The sequence below is a fragment of the Lolium rigidum genome, chromosome 4, assembly GCF_022539505.1.
Source record: "Lolium rigidum isolate FL_2022 chromosome 4, APGP_CSIRO_Lrig_0.1, whole genome shotgun sequence".
In the NCBI taxonomy this organism is placed as follows: Eukaryota; Viridiplantae; Streptophyta; class Magnoliopsida; order Poales; family Poaceae; genus Lolium; species Lolium rigidum.
The window spans coordinates 178,728,121-178,745,070 of record NC_061511.1 but is presented as its reverse complement, the minus strand read 5'-3'; the positions used below and the strand labels follow the sequence as shown (position 1 = coordinate 178,745,070).

The 16,950-nt window shown below is 50.0% G+C and overlaps 1 protein-coding gene across 1 annotated transcript; it reads left to right on the top strand.

Moving 5' to 3' along the window:
* The first annotated feature begins 8,520 nt into the window (after positions 1-8,520).
* On the top strand, positions 8,521-16,610 carry LOC124706452. Its single transcript, XM_047238117.1, has 7 exons — positions 8,521-8,806; positions 8,877-8,978; positions 9,274-9,382; positions 9,851-9,966; positions 10,040-10,228; positions 12,323-12,468; positions 16,230-16,610. Exons 1-7 carry the CDS (start codon positions 8,673-8,675, stop codon positions 16,409-16,411), a joined length of 978 nt encoding a protein of 325 aa, XP_047094073.1. The 5' UTR covers positions 8,521-8,672; the 3' UTR covers positions 16,412-16,610.
* The last annotated feature ends 340 nt before the right edge of the window (positions 16,611-16,950 follow it).

Sequence of the window (16,950 nt, the reverse complement as noted above, 5' to 3'; positions counted from 1 at the left end):
CACCTGGACGATCCTATCGCTGTTCCTGCGAGTTTCATGATCGCCTCGCACGATGTTGTCCATTGGCGAGCACATCATTTTCCGGAACACATTTGGCTGCTTCTCTGGGCTCCGACCAGCTGATTGATCTCCTCCTTTGATGGCGGTGGCTTCTACGAGCATTGCGGCCAGCTCATCAGCCTTGGCTCGTGTAGCAGCTTCCCTTGTCCGCAGGCCATCATTCTCCCGTGCAATGCTCAGGAGCTCCTCCTCCTTCTCAGCCAGCGTCTCCCTCAACCTCAGGCTGGTGATCTTCTCTTCCTCTGCCGTCAGGTTTGCCTCGGTGATCTTGGACTCGACCAGCCTAAGCTTGCTCTGCAGCTGTGCCATGTCATCCTTGGCATCTTTTGCTTCGCGCTCCGTGGCTTTCAGTGATTCGAGCACCGTGTCCATCTCTGTCTTGATACGCAGTGCCTTCGATGTCTCGGCATTCCTCGCCGCGTCATCCTCTGAGGCTTTCCTCGTGGTTGCCTCAGCCAGCAATTTCGAGAGCTCTTCTGCTTTTGCCAGTGCGGCTGTCTCTCTCAGCCGTAGCTCAGTGACTTGATGATCCAAAGCAAGCACCTCCTTCTCCTTGGTTGACAGCAGATCCCTGAGGTGTGAGATCTCGGCTGACATCGATTGTTCTGCCCTCGAGCTTGCATCATCCATAGTGCTACGGGCAAATCCTTCTTCCAGTTGATGAACCAGCTGGGTTCTCTCTGCCTTCAGCTTCTGCACTTCCTTCTCTGCAGCTCCAAGCGACTCCATGAGCTTGCTCATCTCTGATCTAACAGAGCTTGCTCCCTCTTCTGATCTCCTAAGCATGTCCGCAAACCCGGACTCCTTCGACACCCGATCATCCTGTAAAATCTTGGCTTCTGAACCCAAACTCTCGATTGTTTTCTTGAGGCAGTTGGATTCAGCAAGCATCAACTCGTACTTCTCTTCTGCATTATTGGCCTCTGATTGCAGCCTCTCAACTGTTTTGTTCAGGGAGTTGGATTCATGAAGCATCAACTGGTACTTGTCTTCTGTATTCTGTGTGGCTGTCTTCAGCTCGGATATTTGAAGTTGTGCATGATCCAGCTCAGTCTGCTTCGCCAGGACCCTCTCCTTGGCTTCTCTTGCCTCTGATGACACCTGACGTAGAGTAGCTGCTAGATCTTCGACGGACTTCTTGGCCTTATCCCTCTCCTCCCTGGTCTGATTAAACTCCTGCTGGAGCCTTAACTTCTCTGCCACCGAGCATGCCAACCTGGGAGCTCGCCGCCTTCTCGTCGCTGATGACCTGCCTATGTGTCTCATTCAGCAGCTCGTGTTCAGACCTCAGAATGTCAATGGTGGCCTGCAGGTCAGACACCTCTTTCATTGCAATGTCAAGGCGCCTGTTTGTCTCGAGGAATCCTTCCTTGTACTCCCTCGCTTCGCCCTCTGAAGCCGTTGCCTTCTCTGTCAGCTGGAGGAGCTGCGATTGCGTGTCCTCAAAGCTCTTTGTCAGGGACACCAGTGCCTCCTCGTTGGATTTGTTCAGTGAGGTTATCGCCTCTAGGCGTTCCTCCAGTGCCGTGGCCTTCGTCTTCCACCGTTGCGCCAACTGGTCCGCATCCATCTCTGCCCTCTTGGCGTATGCAATGTCGACCTTAATCCCCTCTACCACTTCCTCTGATCTGGCAAGCTTCTCCTGAAACGCCCTTGCTCTCTGGAGCTCAGCTTGTAGCTCAGACGCTTCAGACCGCAGCTTGTTGATGATCTCTTGAGCTCCTTTTTCTCTGCTCTCCATCTCAGACTTGAATCCGGTCACCTCAGCCATCAGGGTATCCGTCTTCCTTGCATTGGCCTCGGCAGTTGTCATTGATCCTTGAAGCTCAGCTCGTATCTCCAACGCTTCGGACCGCAGCTTGTCAATGATCTCTTCAGCTCCCTTTTCTCTGCTCTCCATCTCGGACTTGAGCTGAGCCACCTCAGCCATTAGGGTATCCGCCTTCCTTGCATTGGCCTCGGCAGTCGCCATTGATCTCTGGAGCTCAGCTCGTAGCTCCAAGGCTTCTGACCGCAGCTTGTCGGCGATCTCTTCAGCTCCTTTTTCTTTGCTCTCCATCTCAGACTTGAGCTGTGTCACCTCAGCCATCAGGATCTCCGTCTTCCTTGCATTGGCCTCTGCGGTCTTCTCGGCCTCATCGGCACGGCTTATGGCCGAGTTCTTGGCCTGCGCGGTCACAGCCAGTTCACCCTTGGCATTCTCGAGTTCCTTGGTCACCTTAGCATGGGAAGCAGCGTCTTGGGCATGGCGCTTCGTTATGTCAGCATGCTTCCGCTGCCACTCTTCCTCCTTCCTCCGGGCAAGCTCGATGCTTGCCTGCTCCCGCTCGACGGACTTGAACCTCTCAAGCTCCAGCGCCTCTTCGGCTCTCCGCTGCGCGTCGAGGGACTCCTCGAGCTTCTGGTAGGCCTCGTCGGCCAGCTTCTTGGTGAGCGCTAGGTCGGTATGAACCTTGGCTCTGTCCCTGTCGATGGAGGCCAGGTGGTCCCTCGCGTTCTTGAGGTCCTCCTGCACAACGTTCAGCTGCGCCTGCAGCTCCGACGCCTTGGCGACCCTTGGCTGCCTCTGTAAACACAAAAGAGATCAGTCATGATATGACGCAGGAATACAATGAAATGAGATGGTTTGTGCGCCTGTGTTTATATGCCTTACATCGGGGGTGGTGGAGGTTCGTTTCGGCGAGGCCTTGAGCGACCGGCGTTCTCCCGGCGAAGACTTTTGAGCAGCGTCGACGGACTTGTCGAGGAGAGCAGCGGCGCGGGCTGCATTGTGGAGTGGAGGAGAAGACGGAGTCGCACGGGCGGCATTGTGGAGTGGGGAAGGCGGAGTCGCACGGGCGGCATTGTGGAGTGGGGAAGGCGGAGTCGCACGGGCGGCATTGTGGAGTGGGGAAGGCGACCTTGCCTCTGCTGCTTGCTTGCTTGATCCCGCAGCAGGTTTGGCTAGCCTGCTGACTCTAGGCGCTGAAGCATGAGCCTTAGCGTAGTTGGTACTGGAGCTGGAGCTTGAGTTTGGTGGTTCCTTGGGATTGGAAGGTTCAGTTGGGCCAGTCCTGCTTTAATTTCATTTCAGTAAGGCCAAAATTAGACGTTAATGAGATCGCGCAATGTATCGCAATGTATTGAAATTTTGGTAAGAATTCGCGTGGTGTTGATGAGCTAAATGACTGAATTTGAAAGCATATTTTGGAGGCACATATGCCAGAGAGCAATCCGATAAATGCAGAAGATGGACATCGTAACTTACTTGGGCTTGGATGCGAGCATCGCTGAGTAATGCCAGAAAGCAGCAGCCTTCAACTTGACATGCAACAGGGCTACGGTAGCTAGCCCCCTGTTCAGGTTTGCAATCTCGCGCTAGCTCCTTGGGAGTCAACTCAAGCCGGAGGTCATGGACACAGAGATGAACAGGGGGGAGGAGCTGCGAGATTGGACAAGAAGACAGACGACAACAGCGAGGAAGAATAAGAGGAAGACGAAGTGGTGTGCATGTCTGCTTGGGTGCTGTTAATCAGGGATGCCACTCGGCTGCACGTCCCTTCCCTGTCCCATGATCATGGACGCTGTCGTGGGTGTCACCAAGCTTGGTCCGGTCAGCCTTGCTCTAAGGGCATCTCCAGCGGCGCGACGCATAGCGTCCGCGCGCGTCCGTTTGCGTCAACCCTTTTGGTCGAAATCGACCGCGCGTCCGTTTGCGTCGGGGGTGGCTCTAGCGGCACGACGCATTTTTTAGGACGAATCCTTTTTTTAAAACATGAAACATAGTTTTACATACTTAAAAAATAAACCTAAAACGCCTACTGCTCCTCGCCGCTGTGCTGCTCCTCGTCGCTGTGCTGCTCCTCGTCGCTGTCGAGCACGATGAGCTCCGGTACGACCCAAGGCCAGTTGGCATCCGGGGGAGTGTATGTCGGGCGCGCCGCCGCCGGTGCTCGAGGTTGAGGAGGCTGCGGCTGTGGCGGCGGTGGAGGGGCCCAGTACTGCGGCTGTGGCGGCGGTGGAGGCGCCCAGTACTGCGGCTGTGGCGGCGGTTGAGGCGCCCAGGCCTGCGGCTGTGGCGGCGGTTGAGGCGCCCAGTGCTGCGGCTGTGGCGGCGGTGGCGGAGGCGCCGCCGACTCCAGGAGCGCCTGTCGAAGTGCTTCATCCGCCGACAGGCCCGGCGGCATGACGGCGGTGGCGTAGCGGGGCAGCGGCGGCTGCACAGGCGCGTCGTGCTCGGAGACGAGGACGGCGACCTTCCCCATCTCGTCGTCCGTCATGTTGTCCGGGAAGTCGAGTTCGGCCCTCCGCCAAGGCTCGCTGCCATTCGTGGAAGACGACAGCGACGTAGTCGTCGCTGTCGTCCTTCACCTCCTCGCTATGGTACACGAGCGCCTCGACGTAGTCGTCGTCGTCGTCGTACACGGCGTAGGCTTCGTCGTCGGCGGCGGCGTTGTTGTGCTGCGTCTGCTGACGTCGCGTCGGCGCCTGCTGACGACGAGCCGGCGGTGCAGGGCCGAAGGGGTAATCCCTGTCGCCCATGAAGCCTGCCCTTTGTCTCCTGTTCGTCTCCGTGGACAGGTACGTACGCCAAAGCTCCGAGTTGATGGCGTACGCCGGATCGTTGCGGAGGTCCGCCGGCAGATACCGCCTCCTGCGCCGGATCTCCGCGGTCCGATCGAGCTCGCGCCACAGTGCCGGAGGGATAGGCACCCGGCGGCAGGCTGAGCCGCCAGCCGCCGAGCAGCCTGCACGCCGGACCAGGCGTCGTCGCACGACATCCATTGGCCGTGCATGAGCCTCCCCACCGAGACGAGGAGCGGGATCTTCTTGCTGCCGCTGCCGGAGGCCTCAAAGTCATTCTTCTTCCCCATGGCGCTGCGGTGGTGGTGGTGGTTGTGGAGGTGTGGGCGAAGGAGCGACGCGTCCGGTGGACTTTTATGGGCGGGCGCGCGCGGGATACGATGCCATTGAAGGCGCCGCAGAAGCCCGGCCGCCGCCCGCCGGTGCGCGCGCGGAACGAGGCAGCCGCGCCATTGATGGCGAAGGCTGCGGCGCGACGCGGAAGCGCTGACCGCCTGAATCGATGCCCTCGATGCGGACTCGCGCCGCAGCGGGCCCGGTGGGGAAGCGAGCGGACACTTTGCGCGTCCGCCGAGCGTTCGCCGAGACGCAAACCTGGCGCATATTTGGGCCAGGTTTGCGTCTCCGCGGACGGCCCGGTCACTTTGCGTCGTCCAGCTGGAACAGGCCCCAGACGCATTTCCGGTCACGGTGGACGCAAACGCCCGATCACTTTGCGCGTCCGTTTGCGTCGCGCCGCTGGAGATGCCCTAAGGCCCAAACGAATCTCACCATCAAAGGCGACGAAAGAGGCCCACATCCAACGATCCTGCATTCCCAAAAAAGAGAGTACACATGTGTCATCAAGACTTAACTGGTTCTTGGATCATTTCTTGATGCTTTCTGGTGACCTATGCTTGCTTAATTGTTTATGCTAGAAAACATGTTTTGCTTAGTGCTTAAGGTCCACCCACCAGGTCGAGGATCAGTCGTCTACACGTCATTCTATTGTTCCTTGCGAATGCACGCGCATACTTAGTTGCAACTCAAAAGAAAATACTTAAACAATTCACAAGCGAGGCCTAATGCTCATTCGAATGAGAATTAGTTCAATTCTTGTTTGAATCACATCATCCACACTTCAAAAGAAAACTATAGTTGCAACCAAAAATTATATTCAATTCCAACTAATTTGCAACTAAACAAAAATCAGTTACAACCATAACTAAGAAAACTACACTTCATCTCAAAAAACAAAAACTACACTTGTAATTGGAAAATTATCGGTTGCAACCATCAACATCAACATCGAACATCCTACGTCTAAGGAGTTGACCGAGCTTCAAGGTAATCCTCACTAGAATCAGAATTAACAAATCCTTTTTTATCCCGGAAATATTCATGTGAAAAATGAATTTTCTTTACCAAATGCTAAAATTCTTATGAAATGAAGAGGTTCGAGGTTGATGTGTTTGCTATGCGAGGACTGTGAGCAAGTAGTTTATCTTTTGTGGATGTGTTTTGTAAAACACAAAGTACATATGCCTTTCTAGAGAGCATGTGGAATCACTATTGCGGGCCACCCTAATATCGACTAAGTTTCATCTTGAGAATTCAGAATTTTGTTAATGTTGATGATGTGGCTGTCGACGCGTCGCCCCGACACGCAAGTCCTACCAAGAGAATGACACATGACGTAGACTCTCCTCCATGCCAATCCGATTCGCTAGTCTAAGCAAACTCTTTCTGTACATTGGATAGAGAGAGAGTATGCTCTGACTAATTTTTATCGAGAGATTTATTGGATTGCTCATGAAATAATTCTTACGATTTGTCTGAGAAACAAGGGGGTGTGGAGTAGCGGCACGTTTTGCTTTTGGTGCCAAAGTTGTTGGGTGGGGTGGGCTGCGCAATACATGGATCGTGCACGATAGAAAGGACCAGATGTCATCTAAAAGAGGGGAGATTGAATAGGTGATTTAAAAAAATAATTACAGGTTTGGCATGAAAGATTGCGGAATTAAACAAACGTTTATTTTCAAGTTTAAAATAACACAAGTGATAAGTAAGAAATAATCACTTCAAATACGGTGGCTATCACAAGGAAATGAACCCGGGTATAGAGATAACGAGGCACACGGAGAAGATGTATTCACGTGTTCCTTTACACGAAGCCCCCCTCCCCCAGTGCCATGAAGGCTCACTTTCTTCTCCAAAACCCATCCTTATGACTAGTTTTTCCTCCACTCCGAAGATGACAAGCTCCACAACCACTTCACAAGCTCCATGAAGGAGAAGCTCCGACCTCTTCACAATCTTACACGAAGAGGGACCAACCGCCAAGCCAACTAGGAGGTCACCCTCCAAGAATAACAAGCTCATGGTCTCTCAATGTAACAAATCATAATGGAGAGCTCAACACTATGCAAGGATTGACGAAGGGTTAACCTTGTCAATGCCCATAATGATGGACTTGGGTTTCTAGAAAGGAGAACGTTGTCGGATTAACAAACCGGTCAGCCAAACTCGGGTTACAGGGTGTCACGAGTAGTTGAATATATGTCCCCTCGGTGGCTCCTCCTACACCTTTATATACTAGGCTAGGTCTCAGAGTCCACCTCGAGGTTTAGTTACATCGTGTAAGTCGGATGCCCGATATGGGCCTAACTTTCCTATTTACATATGTAATGGGCTTTGACTCCATGTTGGTTTCTTCATGGGCAGGCGAGACGTCCCGTCGGCCGTGCCTCCTCCACTCGTCGCCACCGTTCGCACGTCACCGCTTGTTCCCGTGCTTTATTTCCGCAACTTCTCACCTCTTCCCGCCTCTTCTCGCGTTGTTGCCACCTATAAAGGTCGGCTCCGCTCAATGGACGTCACCACAGCCGCCAGCATCCCTTTCTTCACCGTAAAACATGCCTCATCGTCTACATACTACCTTCGCAATGACGAGCCGCGTCGGTGGTGGCCAGTTGCCTCCACCACTGTCTCCACCTCGACCTCCATCTCCGCCACCACCACCGGTGTAGTTGGACGTTAACCCGGAGCTGGCGGACAACGAGGAGTGGGTGACGGCGGCGCAAGCGGCCGCCATAGAGGCGTTTGACGCCGCGGCGGCGGAAGAGACGCGCCTCCGCCTCCAGGCGTAGAATGAGGAGCTGGGTGAGCGGCGGCGTGCGAAGGAGCTGCACGAGCGGTGGCGCGTGGAGGAGTTGCACGAGCGACTGCGGCTGTAGGAGCTCCAACATCGACAACGGCGAGATGAGCTGGAGCAGCAACTGCGGGAGGAGGCGGCTGCCGCGGAATTGGCAGCCTGGGGGGCGGAAGTGGTGCAACGGAAGCGGATGACGAGGACGACGATGACGCCATCGATTGGTCTGACGACAGGTCAGACCCGGAGGAGCAGGCGCAACGGCGGGGGACCGTCGAGTCCTTCGAGTCGCATAAGAAGCTATAGGACGACGTCTGTGCCCGCGAGGAGGACAACGATGCGCGGTGGCGCTGTGCCGTCGACCTCTCCCTCGGTACCGGAGCAGTGTCAGATGGGAGGGACGACGCGTTCTCATCATGCTCCGGAGGGAGAGGCGGCGCATGGCGAACGAGTAGCGACGGAGGGGAGGCGACGATGGGACGGGGCCGTCGAGCGCACCGCCGGTCGGCCAGTAGGTTAGAGTTTAGATGATCCTAACCGTTTTCATTCAAACTTGTAAAATATAATTAAATTTAAACGAAATCTTTATTTTCGTGCATCTTTATTATTTTTGGGCCTGTAAATGGGATCGCGACTGAAGAGACGTGCCGAAACACAACATCACGCCAACACATTCTCCAGACGTTCAATCTGACGCCGTTTGGTAGCTTTGGTAAGCGACTGTTGTAGGCAAAGTGAAGAAAAAAAAAAGGAGAAGCAGAAGAAATTGAATTCCATTCCGTTTAGCTGCAAAGGGATAGGTCGGGCATAGATCCCCTTCGTCTCCAATCTTCCTCGAAAGCCTGAAACGCCTCCACCTTTCCCCCAAGCCAAGTATCTCCTCTTCTTCCTTGTTTGGCGATCGCTGCGGCGGGCGGCCATGTGGGTCGAGATACTGTGCGGCCTGGTGGCCTACAAGCTCATCCGCACCATCTTCTTCTCCGGCGACGGCCTCGACCAGCTCGCCGACCTCGACTCCTCCCACTCCGATCTCTGCTTCGCCGTCGCGTCCAGGTACCCATCGCTTTTATCCAATTCCCACCTCCCCTCCCCCCAAATGAACCCTCCTGATTTTCCCCTCCAGGCTCGAGAAGCTCTACGGCGGCCGCTGCTTCGTCGGCCTCCGCATCCCCGACCCCGACGCCGGTGCGCGCCAGCACGTCGACGTCGTTCTCGTCACCAAGAGGTCAGCCCGCGACCGCCCACAATTACTACATATGTTCGCCACAACCTATTACATCATTCGAGACTGCTCTATCTGTTTGTATCTCCTGTGCTTGTCATGCGTAGTGGCAAGTTTACTGTGATCTAATACTTGGTAGTAATGCTATGTACCCAATCATATTTGGCCAAATAATATATATACAGTGACAGATCTTACAAATCACTTAAATGATTCATTACATGATCCTCCACTAATTCAGTCAACTTGTGCACTGTGGCTTGGTTCAAACTAGGGTCTGACCTTTTTTGGTGGACAGGGAGGTCATGGTGGTGGCAATAAAAAATCTGTCTGGTTTTGTCGAGATTGACAAGGATGGCAACTGGTACACTGAGAAGAAGCGCAAGCAGGAGGTTATACCAAACCCGGTATGCTATTTGAGCACTCCATTTTGCCTAAGTATTCCATAGCTGTTAGTGGAGTGAACATGCCTGTTAATTGTTGAATTCAGTGTGGACTGGGGAGCTAGCCTGAATGTAAATTGCCTGTTGCAGTAATACACCAAATGACCAAGTGTTTCGCAGCTACTTTCTTACCACAGCCTTGAATCTGAATTCTGTGTGGACTGGGGAGTTGTTGGTACTTCCCGAGAGATATTTTCTTGACAGCGAACCTGAGCTTACTGCTTTGTAGTCCCTCATTGTTACTGAGTTCTGAATAATAGAGTCATTTGCAGCTCCACAGCAGAGCAAAACTACAAGGTGGAAAAGAGAACACCCAAAATCAAAATTATCGGTTTACCTTTTCTTGTTTGGTTCCTGCACTTCATTACTCTGTAATAATAATGGTATCAGTTGTCCTATTGTCAATTAATTTGTTGAACTTTGTTTTCATAGGTTGTTGAAGTCAATAGAATAGCTACCAATCTTCAATCATACTTGGAGCAGCGGGGAGCAACACTGCCTAACGGGATTGTAAGCGGAAGAGTTGTACTGCCAAATCCCAACTGCAGGTTAGTTCACAGGGAGTGTTTTCTTTGCTTCGCTTCCCTTAGATGGTTTCTCAGTTGTCTCGTGCTTTCTCAGGCCTTCATACACTATTAATCTTCAACCGGAGGTTATCTCACACGATCAATGGAATGATCTCAAGGCAGACACAAAAGGTGGAGTATCGACATGGATTAAAGGTGCATTTAGTGGAAGCAAAAGTGACATCCAAGACTCATTACTCCAAAACCTATATTCTATTCTCAGCACGTCGCCTATGTGGGACAGGTAAAATACACCACCATACTGTTTTTATGTACTTCTGAACTTCCTAATGCTCCTTTTTTCCATTGTCCTTCCTGGTGTATTTTCTTATGAACATGTTCTAAAAAGTAAAATAAAAATCAAGAATTCTGTAATACTTCCATTTAATATTATTTTTGTTTAATCGCTACACTACTTATGTAAACATGGTCTACATTGACATCGAGATAGCCATATTTCTATTAATTTTTTTCAACTCTCTCCTTGATATATTCCATTGTTCAATCTTGCTAGACATCATTTTTTTGCCCATATGATTTATTGTGTCATCTAACATGATATCTCCATTAAGCATTAATCAATTGTGTCTTCCCTGCATGACATTTTGACAACCCGGTATCCAACTACTAAGTATTACCCCAATCGTCAATCAACACTCCCCTATTAAGTAGCATAATCATAGCTGCAATAGTTGGAAAACTAATTGATTCACATGAGAAAAAACACACATAAAGAATTTGACGACCACAATCACAGGATCTCTTAAATCTGAAGGGATTATAAATTATAGAAATCGAGACAAAAGAGGTGGTTGTGGATTTATGAACCATATGTCGCTGATGTAGATCCACTATTTTAACCCGCTCATATGTATATACACTATAGTGCTATTATATACTAGAGTGCAGAATGCAAATGCCAAAGTCCTGGTTCGAAGCTTAATCATGCAAATTCAATTATCCATGTTAGTGACCTATATTTTTGAGAACAACTCATCGAGTTCAGGATTTGCAAGGTTCTAACCATGGCTCATTAATGGCTCTAAAATAGTTAAAAGCCAACCGTAAATATGAGTTGGAAATTTATGACCAGTATATGCTTGAAGTTTACAGGTTTCCAAGTTTGAACAGCAGTGGAAAGTAGAAGTAAAATGTGGAGCTGAATTCTGTTGTCTTCTTTTGTAAAAGAAACTTTGCTAAATTTTCCTTACTTCATTAAGCCTCGTGTTATTCCTTCCAAGGTTAAACACCACAATACTTCAGCATGTGCCATTTTTATTTACCTCAGCCTCTCTGTGTACTCCAATCTTCCTTGGAGTCTCTAACGTCGACCATTTGGCGCGGCTCTGACTTTTTGGTGTACGTGTGTCCCTTTTCAAAGTCAAGAACTACAGGAGTGTTTCCCTCTATAGATATGCTGGTCCGGCCCTTCTAATGCTGAAGCTTTACTTGAAAAGATGAGAGGAGTCGATGCGGTGGACCAATTATTAGAACTGACTGGAACGACGCCATTGCCGCCAGCTTGCTGCAAACAACTTGCGTGTCATCCGGAGGCAACGACATATGCCTGGTCGTCAACGACTATACCACCCGCAGCTTGTGATGGCTCATCTTGATACATGCGTTGACGCAACTTACAGCCGACACGACTATACCACCCGCAGCTCGTGATGGCTATCTTGATACTGGCGTTGACGCAACTTACAGCTGGCTGATGGCTCCCTTTCTTTGCACACATACTTCATGGCATGAACAATCTTGTTCATGCACCTTCGCTTCTGATGCCTCTGATTATGGCATAGAAACAGCCGGCAAGGTTGGAGATATATTTTGACACACTGCTATGAGTTGAACATCAATGTCATCTGTCAACTATGGGCAGTTCAATCAACTATTTTAACACGTATGCAGTTCACTTTTTTAACGGACGCAGCTGGAGTTCTTTTTTAATAAAAGTGAGGTCATTCCCATACAGGCAGAGTCCTATCGATGCACGGAAGTTCAATCAACTGTGGGACATCTTACCCTAAAAAGAAAGAAACTATAGGATATCACGTTGTAGCTGGTTTGACACATATATGGAGTTACAGACGCGGACATATAAAGTTACGCAACTATAATTTTTTCTTTAAATCCTAACCATAAACTACAGATCTAACTATCAAAAATAATTTAGATGATGTGGATTAACCTGGTGTCTCCGTGAGACCTCTGTATATTGCTTTCAGTATATAACAGATTGCAATCAATAAATTATTGTTAGTATGTATTATATTGAAGTTTAGTGCAGTACGTAGAAGCTCGGTTGAATCTTTACAGTTGCACTTTCATTTTAAAGGTTGGAACTCAGAGGGGACAAAAATGCCCTTGGTGAATTCATGGAATTTAAAGGCAGACATGAAGACATGCAACTCTTGAAAAAACTGAAGAGATCAAAAGTTAGCCGATTTGTCATCCAGAAATCAACTCTTTTTGGAGGTTTTGGTAAGTCCTGTGTGATGTGCTTTATTTGTTACTGTGTCTAGTACTCCCCATGTTCAGCTTATTTTTTTGCTGTTTATTTCTCTAGTTTGGCAGGAAAGTCGCATTGTTTCATGTAGTTTTGGCACCTATGCTAACGCCTAACATAACTGCTAGTGTAAAGAGAAGTAAAAATGAAAATAGATGCATGAAATGCCTGTAGATGTTATGACAGCGTTCATCCTTGCAAGATAGAGGAATTTATTTATACAATCCATTGATATGGACTGTCAAGCAGAAGGTAAACTTTATTGTTATTTTCTTTCTTAGAAAAAGGGAGCTAAACATACTACATGAGTTTGCAAGGAAATTGTGAATTAAACAATATGTCCAGGCTGCTAAAATTGAAAAAGGCATATGTTGTGGACTATCAGCACCGAGTCCGAACAGAGGGAGATCAGGAGTCATTTGGGAAATATTGAATTAGAAAGGCATATAAAAGGGCCTAATTTGTTAAGAGGTCTGTATGGTGTTAGGGTCTAAGAGCATCTCTAGCAGACACCGCAAACCGCAAAGCCCAAATACGCGTTTGCAGGCCGGAAAAATCGTGATATACGGGTCGAAAAAAGCGCCCGCAGACCAGAACCTGCAAAATAGCATATTCTGGAATCTATCAACAACAGACCCACTTGTCAGTCTTTTTTTCCCTCCTCTCCATCTTCCCAGACACTACTGCCCGCCCCGCCCGTGCCTCACCGGCCCGCCCCGCTGCTGGCCAGCCGCCTGCGAGCGCGCGCCGCCCCGCCGCCGGCTGTCCGCCCGCATGCCCTTGCCCTGCCGCCCCACCTGACCCGCTGCCGCCCTGCCCCGCCGCACGCGCGCCGGTCAGCAAGCTCGCCCGCGCCGGCGCCTGCCAGCCAGCTTGCCGCCCCCACACCGGCCGGTCCCTCCCGCGAGCCGCCGCCGGCCGCGCGGAGCTTGCCCGCTCGCCCTTCCCTGCCGCCTGATTCCGGCAGCGCGAGCTCGTACGCCAGCCCCTGCCTGCCGCCTGATTCCGCCCCTGCCAGTCGCCGGCGCGCGAGCTCTCATTCCGGCGAAAGTTGGTCGGATTCCGGTGACTCCGGCCACTGTACGGTGATGGTTGGGGTGAAATTTCCTTCGCCAACTGCTTTCAGCATATCTGGTTCGCACTCGGTAGGCCTCGCGAACCTGTGTAATTGGGGTTTCCGCGACACGAAACTGGATAGCTTGGAAAAATATTTTCGGATGCGGGCTCGATGCAGTATCTGGACTGGCCATTTTTTACTTCCAAAACTGCAAAGTGACGGTTATTATGCGGATGCGGGTTGGATGGGGGGTGTGCTAGAGTTGCTCTAAGGGATGCGCACCGCTATATCAGGATGCTATATATCTCATAATGAATCAGGCAGGGAAGAAGACATTTGATTCTTCTCAATGTTCTCATCTCATCTATGTTCAGCCAATCCACTGGAGCCATGCTATCCAGCTATCTTAAGCATGTAGTTATCCCGTTGCAATCAAGGTTCAGAACAGCATCAGACCAAGTCCCACAAGACCCGGTATCTGCATAACAAAAGAGGACCACCTCGTAGCGGGTGATAGCAACACCTTGACAGCACCCATGGGTCTCGTTGGACAGTTCATTACAGCAACAGAAACATCGGGAGTGTCCTCACAGAAAATGCTTGGCTGCACTCCTCATATCCATCATCCATCTTTGCCTTTGTTATTTACCTCCATGGCCAGCATGTTAATTCTCAGACCACCTTCAAGCAACACCATGCATCATGTTTATTTCTACAGATTGAGATAATTATTATGGACGGATGAGATAAAACTGGTTTTGGAAAGTGGCACCATTGTCACATACAGTGGCGGACCTACGTTAGAGCATAACCATGCTGTGGCCCGCCCAGCCCAAAATATTTAAGCCTATGTACTTGTAAAAATTAGCCAAATAATACCCAATTTTATCCATATTTAGTGTATTGGCCTGCCCAATGTTTTTGGGCTAGCTCTGCCGCTGGTTACGTAATCACATTATGATACCTTTATCCTTGTTCAACTACTCTACCCATAAGTGTTGATTCTGGCATTTGAACATGATCAATAGAATACACAGTAACCCACTAGACATACTTTGCCACGGTACATGTGGTGAAGAGATGATGAGTTGTATTTCTTTTCACAGTTCAACAGTAATCATCCTTCCAGCATTGCTCAATCCAATTGCTCAACTAGAAGTAAAATGTGTCTAGATACATCCATAATAGTGACAGTTAATATGGATCGGAGGGAGTACACCATTTTGCTTCAGCAGAGAATATATTGATTTGATCATTTAGTAGAGGAAATACCTTAAGTACACTGTGTCCGGAAACATACAGGTTTATTTTCTCTGTTTAAACCTGCTAGCCTATACTCTAATGCTGTGTTTGGTTGCAATGAATTGGGCTCTGAATTGGAAAATCTAGAATTGAGGGCCCAATTCTGCTGTTTGGATGTGCTATGTATTGGACTATGGAATTGTTGCCCAATTCTAAGGAGAGGCCCGCGCGAGGCAACATAACCCGTAGCCCAATTCGGAGGTCCTGAGCTCCGTATTCGCTCGGAATCGAGCCGTCGCTCGCTCTCCTCTCCCGAACCGAGCGCGACCACCTCCGCCCTCCTCCGTCGTCGTCGCCTGCAGGTACGGCCGCCCACCTCCGCCCTCCTCCTCCCCTCCGGCCCCACTCCGGCGGCCCTCCTCCGCCCTCCTCTTCCCTCCTCCTCCCCTCCAGCCCCAGTCCGGCTCCGCACTCCTCCTCCCAGCACGACCTGAACCCTAGACGAGCGACGGCCGCGGACGAGCGGCGGACGGCCGGACGAGAGGCGGCCGGCCGGCGAGCGGCGGACGGCCGGACGAGCGGCGGACGGCCGGCGGACGAGGTGCTGTGCGGCCGGCGGACGAGCGGACGGCCGGCGGACGAGGTCCTGTGCGGCCGGTGGACGAGCGGACGGCCGGCGGACGAGGTCCTGTGCGGCCGGCGAACGAGCGGACGGCCGGCGGACGAGGTCCTGAGCTGACGAGCTGAGGTCCTGTGCTGTAATGGCGAAATAGTCTGTAGGGAAGGGATGTTTGCCCCCTTTTTTTGCAATGTCGAAGTAATTTGTAGCGAAACTGGCTTTTGCCCATTCTGTGGTAGATGGTTCAGACTTGATTCTTTGGATGGGATTGGGATAATAACATGGTGAGTGTTGACAGTGATGAAGTGTGGGCTAGATATGTGGAGGTTTGTAACATACTAATTTTTGGCTCATGACCTTGCCTTGATGATTTGTGAGACATAATGTATGTACTTTGTGCTATTTGTGAGACATAATGTATCCACTTTGTGCTATTTGTGAGACATAATGTATCCACTTTCTACTATTTGTAAGACATAATGTACCCACTTTCTACTATTTGTAAGCATAATTGTCCACTTTCTGCTATTTGTGCTATTTTCATTCATATTACATATGTTATATTGTTCAAAGTAAAAAATACTCTCAATTCCACACATGTGACATCCAAACAGGATTTGGTATTCCATTGAAATCTGAATTATGTAGCTGAATACCACGCGCATCCAAACACTCTTTGTGGTATTCCATTGAATTGGTTGATTTGGTTTTCCATTGCCAATTCAATTCAGAGCTCAATTCATTGCAACCAAACACAGCATAATTGATTTGAATAACCCCCATCTGTTTGATTTGGTTTGTCCCTTGCACAAATGTAGGTAGGTCGCGAGTCCAAATCCTATATTCTCCTCGAGATTACCGAGCAGAGGGTACTTCATCTTCAGAATGGAAAGAGATTTCTGTGAAGCAGTACACAGAGATTGTTTTTCATCCGTTGCAGTCAAAAAAGGTCAAGAAATTCAAGCTGTCAAGTGTTGCCTCTGTGACACTGAGTGCCTAGGAAGTTAGAAGTTTTACGAATAGATTTTAGGGAGCTATGTATCTCTCGATATAAACTTCCTGGCCGTGCAGTGTGCACCCCGGAGGAGATGTGTTTCTTTTTGCCTCTGTACATCCATCCGTATTTCAACGTCTTGGTGTAACGGTATATGAATGATAGGAATGGATTACTGGAATATGTTTCTTGTTGTTGAGATTTAGGTGGATGTGTATACGCTGCAACCGGAATCTCAATCCCTCAACTGTATTGCTGGTGGGGGATAGTTGGTCCACTATCTTTTACTCTTTCCTTATCCATGGGCTAGGAGCCTAGGACTGAATAGTCATTTTCTTCTGACCCGCCTCATTGATATCGCAAGCTGGACATGTTGAGTATGCAATGCAATGATGCTCTGTATGCTTCACACAACGATGGTAATAGGGCTATTACACGGTCCATCGGTGATGATGATGCTGCGTTATCTGGTTAGAGGTGACTAAACAGAAGTCTTCAGAAATGAATGTTAAATATGTGCTTTATGGAGTGAGAGTTCTCTTTCC

Bases quoted from the DNA above. Each gene is read 5' to 3' on its own strand.
- LOC124706452 (XM_047238117.1), top strand. From the start codon at position 8,673: ATGTGGGTCGAGATACTGTGCGGCCTGGTGGCCTACAAGCTCATCCGC. The intron at 8,979-9,273 runs GTCAGCCCGCGA...TTTGGTGGACAG, and splicing joins GTCGTTCTCGTCACCAAGAG to GGAGGTCATGGTGGTGGCAA. The intron at 10,229-12,322 runs GTAAAATACACC...TTCATTTTAAAG, and splicing joins ACGTCGCCTATGTGGGACAG to GTTGGAACTCAGAGGGGACA.